Consider the following 5,000-nt stretch of genomic DNA (forward strand, 5'->3'; position numbering starts at 1 on the left):
CTTAATACCTACAAAATTTTCCACCAGCAAAATAAAAAATCTCACCTTGGCCAGGAGTATGCCATACCCTACAAATTTAGCATATTTTGTTGAGTAGGAGAAGGGATGAAAAGAAGCTTCCATTATAGGGAAGCGAGACGCTATAAACAACCCACTTCCTGATGGCGCATGAAAGAGACCACAGAAAAAAACAAAAAACGAAAATATAATCAGAACAGGAATAGATCTATCCAAATTACATCTGGGAAAATCTGGAACATGTAGTCAAACAAACTGATAGCAAAAGAGGTTTAGCAAGAAAACTTAGAGTACAGATGATGCAAAAATTAACTTTGGTGATATTTCACAGGTCCATCTCATTAATCATATTATTGTAATACTTTTGGCTTTAATATCACTGAAACAAATAGAAAAAAATAATATTCTTGTCACTCTGTCTTTGTTTTTAAACTCTGATTTTTCTTCCTCTTATTTCAATGCACATTGAAGTTAAATCTACAATTTCTTTTTTTTCTGACCTTGACATTGCAAAACTTGAGAGCATTTCACTTAACTTTTCCATGTCATGGTTGAATGTCATATTATCAGAATGCTACTTTCTATAAGATAAGAATCTTGTCCATTTTCTTTACTTTTTTACAGCTTTTCCCCTCCTCAGTATACATACTGCATATAAAAAAAAATCATCTGTCCAAAAGCCTGTCTGGATATCCCATTAGTACATGACCTGTCCATTCCTTGAATATTTTGTATCTTATTTCATTGCACATTTCCATAGTCAAAGATGGAGCCCTCATCCATTTTATTTTTATATCTAATCATCCTGTCTGTGCATGTACAGGTTCTGCTAAAATCATTAGAGACTTAAAATGACAATAAATTGGGTGGCAAATCCAAAATGTCATTTGCCATTGGATCTTTTGACAAATCTTGTATAATTTCATTTCCCTATCTTCATTTCCAAATGCACCTGAGCTGTTATGATTTCAGTTGAAAGATGTTTGGTATAAGACTGCAAAAACAGTATTTCTATTGCATTTTCATCATACTTGAGAACATGTAATTAGTAAACAAAAGCAGGCACAAACTTTAAATAACCATTTTAATAGAAAACATACTATGATATTTTTAAATACAAACGATGTCTAATGCATTACCATTAGCTACAATGTCTGGGTGTTATATAAAAGAAAACTCTTTCAACAAAAGTTTTTTTACATAAAAAGGAACTACTGAAGAAAAATAAAATTTTAAAATCTCATAAAAAATAATCAGGAATTTTTTTTCATATTCTGATGATCTCCGTCAACAAACAAAGTGGTTATCAGATACAAAAGGATTATATTTTGATCTTTTAAGACATTATCAAAACACCTCCTAAGGTTTAATAAGCTACACAAAATATAATGAGGAAATTTAAAGATCATATTGACACAAGAAAAATTATATAATCTAAATATTTTTAGTAATTTTATGTTTATAGCAACACTGCAAAGAATATTTTTTACACAAAAAATATCAACTTATGCTGACTGTTTGTATAGATATATATATATATATAGATTTTTTACACTATCAATTGTGTGGCAGAGAAATGATAAATTTAAAGGAGTATAAAAAAGGTTTCATGATAAAATACTTTACTTACCCAATAAACAGAGATTATTTTTCAGACTGTGTTCCCCTGCATTGTATATGCAATAAGGATATTTCTTGGAGAACTTCTTATAAAGCTGTCTCCCTCGCAATCTTTCAAATACCTCCTGAAGCATGATCACATCAATATCTGGAAGCTATTGTAAACAATGAGTTCACTGTCCCTTTAAATATGTACACTAAAAGTAAACATTCTGAATTCTTCATAGTCATTGCATCTATAATCATCTACCGGTAATTTCTTCCTTTTATAGACTTTGAGAATCCAGAAATTTTTGAGAAGCTTTTATATCTGTTATGCAGTTACACAAGCTAGGAACAACAGAGTCAGATTTCATGTTTCGGGGGTATCTTCATACTTGTTTCTAAGAAGTACATTTCCCAGTTAATTGTTATAAATGATTGTGTAAAAAAAAATCACAAATGGGCCAGATATGAAAGGTAAAGGACACCTTTATCTAACAGGATAACTTGGTTTGTACAATAATTCTTGAAAACAGTGGGCATGACATTTTGACTTTTACTCTTTACTATTGTTGTGGAACAAAAATCAAAGGAAATCAGAACTCTCAACCCTTTTTCCTTTTTTATGCTGTAACTAGATGCCTTACATGAATGAGTTCTCCAGAATTAGGTTTGGATATTTGGGGCCATATTTTAATCATTTTGTAGAACGATAAAATTGTTCTTCAGAGCCTGATATAAATTCATAATTCACAAGTTACTAAATTTTCAAGAATATATTAAAATGAACTAATTCTTAATAATTCTGGTCAGATATTTTCTAAACTTGACCAAGGCATCAGAAACACATGATTTCCAAGACAAAATATGGCTCAAAATACTCAAAACTACCACTGGAAAACTCCTCTGCATCAAAATATTCCTGAGAAAAGTAATGGGCATTTGATTTTTATTTGCATCTGCCTCTATTTGACAATCATAAAGCTCAAGGAAAGAAAGTAGAATTCTAAGCCAAACTTCCTAAGAAAACATAATGCCACTTTCCTAAGGCAAATCAAAGGAAAAAAGTTCTGTAATATCCCCAATATAGTAACTGATATGGCCAAATTTTATTTCTACTGTGAAAATCTAGTGTTTTCTATGGTAGCTATATCAGAAGTAATCAACCTTTCTTCATAGGAGACACCAAGTACTTCTCTGCGATGGGGTTGGTTTCCTAGGCTGAGTACCACAGTACTATTTACATACTTTTTTTTACAGACATGAGAATGATATATATCAACAAACTAGTTAATATATACATAGACCCAAAGCTGGCTATTTGGAATAATATTCTTTTCTCCATAATCTTAAATAAGTAAGCAAAAGTGAGGCTACAACAATGTAAATCTTTTGTGATAGCCCAAAACAAAAAAGGGAAAGTGTAAATATACCCAGCTCTGAACAATGTCTTCTCTCTTCACAGGTTCACGTAAATTTCTCATTATGTTCAAAGATGGAGTCTGATGGCGCATGAACCTTGTAGGTATCTCTTGTGCCCGCCAGTAAACATTCCTGCAACATATAACCAAAGCATATCATCATTACAAAAATCGAAGAGAAAAAGCAAATACTTGTTTTTTATAAACTTTATTATTTCCAAATGTTTACAAATATAATAATTATTACCTATTATTGTTGTATCGCACAAGAATCTCAGGAATGAGAATCACATTTGCTGAACAGATGGTGAAACTTGAAGGACAATTCTGGGTGACATCTGAGGACTGACTTTCAGCAGAATCCACATAAATAAAGGGTTGCTGATCACAGAAGGAGCATAGTGCCACCCATATGATGTAGCCAACAAAACCAAGAGGCAACAAGATAATGGTCATCATCAGCAGTATAGGTCCTCCAACAGCATACCTGTTATGAAATTTTTATTTTACATACCCAATAATCAGTACAATTTCACCAAATTTATATCTATAACAAAAAACTGACAGTATCTGATATTATTTCAAATTGGAGAGACATCTAAATTCTAAGATTGGCACAATTCACAAAACATTTAATACATATACAATGTGTAGATAGAGAGATATACATTCCTCTTACACTTTAAATAAAAAATGTTTCTATGGTATTAATCAGCTTAGAAAACACATCAGATGCTATTTAAATATTCTCTTACCTCAAGAAGAGTATTCTGGGTTGTTGCCGATCAAATGTTGTTTGACAGTAACAGGAGAGACACAGTGATAACAGATGAAGGAATGGTACAGTCAAACATGATGAAAAATAATCTAGTCCTTCCCACAACCACCAGTTGTAGCAACTCTTCCGAGGCACCATATTTACGTCTTACTGCAAGTACATAATGCTATAAATCCACAAATAACAAAATATATGGACTATCACCCTAATGTCATCATCATTCCTATTTTACCATCATCATCATTATTCTTATTGTTATCATTATTATTATCATCATCATATCACATGACATCACCATCACCATCACCATCACCATCATCATATCATCATTATTATGTTTATCATCATGATTGCAATCATCTTCATTATCATCATCATCAATCATACTGCTAATATTATAACCACCGTCAAAGAGGTTATGCTTTTAGTATTGTTGGTTAGTTGTTGTTTTTCTTTTTGTTAGATGGTGAGCAGGATAATTCAAGAAGTTAAGAACAAATTATATGCCATTAAATTTTCAATCCAGATAAGGGAATTTTTTTTTAATGATTACATCAGTTACTCTTATTGCCCAGGAATAGGGGTAACTATTATTATTATTACTTTTATTTCCAAGTAAGTTATGATTATGGACGGCACCTTCAAGAGAGGTGATATGAATGTAATTCTTCAAGTGTGAATATTTTTACTACATCAGTAACCATGTTGCCTTGGCGAAGGTATGCTTCGTGTTTTATGATTATTATCATTATCATTATTAACATCATAATAATCAATGTCATTATCATTATCATTATCATTATTATTATTATTATTATTATTATTATTATTATTATTATTATTATTATTATTATTATTATTATCATTATTATTATCATTATCATAACTACCATCATCTTTATCATCACCATTATCATTATTATTATCATAACTACCATCATCTTTATCATTATCATCATTATTAATATTATTATTATTATTATCACTATTTTTCATTATCATTTTTATCAATATCATCATCATCATCATCATCATCATTATTATTATTATTATTATTATTATTATTATTATTATTATTATTATTATTATTATTATTATTATTATTATTATTATTATTATTATTATTATTATTTTATCATTATTATTATTATTATCATTATCATCATTATTATCATTATCAT

The 5,000-nt window shown here is 29.8% G+C and overlaps 1 protein-coding gene across 1 annotated transcript in view; it reads right to left on the reverse strand.

Moving 5' to 3' along the window:
- Positions 1 to 5,000, reverse strand: part of LOC113815109 (sphingomyelin phosphodiesterase 5) — a 16,957-nt gene that overhangs the window by 6,883 nt on the left and 5,074 nt on the right. The window contains exons 2-6 of the mRNA XM_070139558.1: positions 3,797 to 3,969; positions 3,289 to 3,528; positions 3,054 to 3,174; positions 1,649 to 1,793; positions 46 to 158 (exon numbers count right to left, since the gene is read on the reverse strand). Coding sequence (XP_069995659.1) covers positions 46 to 158; positions 1,649 to 1,793; positions 3,054 to 3,174; positions 3,289 to 3,528; positions 3,797 to 3,957 — 780 coding nt within the window. The 5' untranslated portion in view covers positions 3,958 to 3,969. The remainder of the gene's footprint in view (positions 1 to 45; positions 159 to 1,648; positions 1,794 to 3,053; positions 3,175 to 3,288; positions 3,529 to 3,796; positions 3,970 to 5,000) is intronic.

Source organism: Penaeus vannamei, chromosome 25 (assembly GCF_042767895.1).
Source record: "Penaeus vannamei isolate JL-2024 chromosome 25, ASM4276789v1, whole genome shotgun sequence".
Taxonomy (NCBI): Eukaryota; Metazoa; Arthropoda; class Malacostraca; order Decapoda; family Penaeidae; genus Penaeus; species Penaeus vannamei.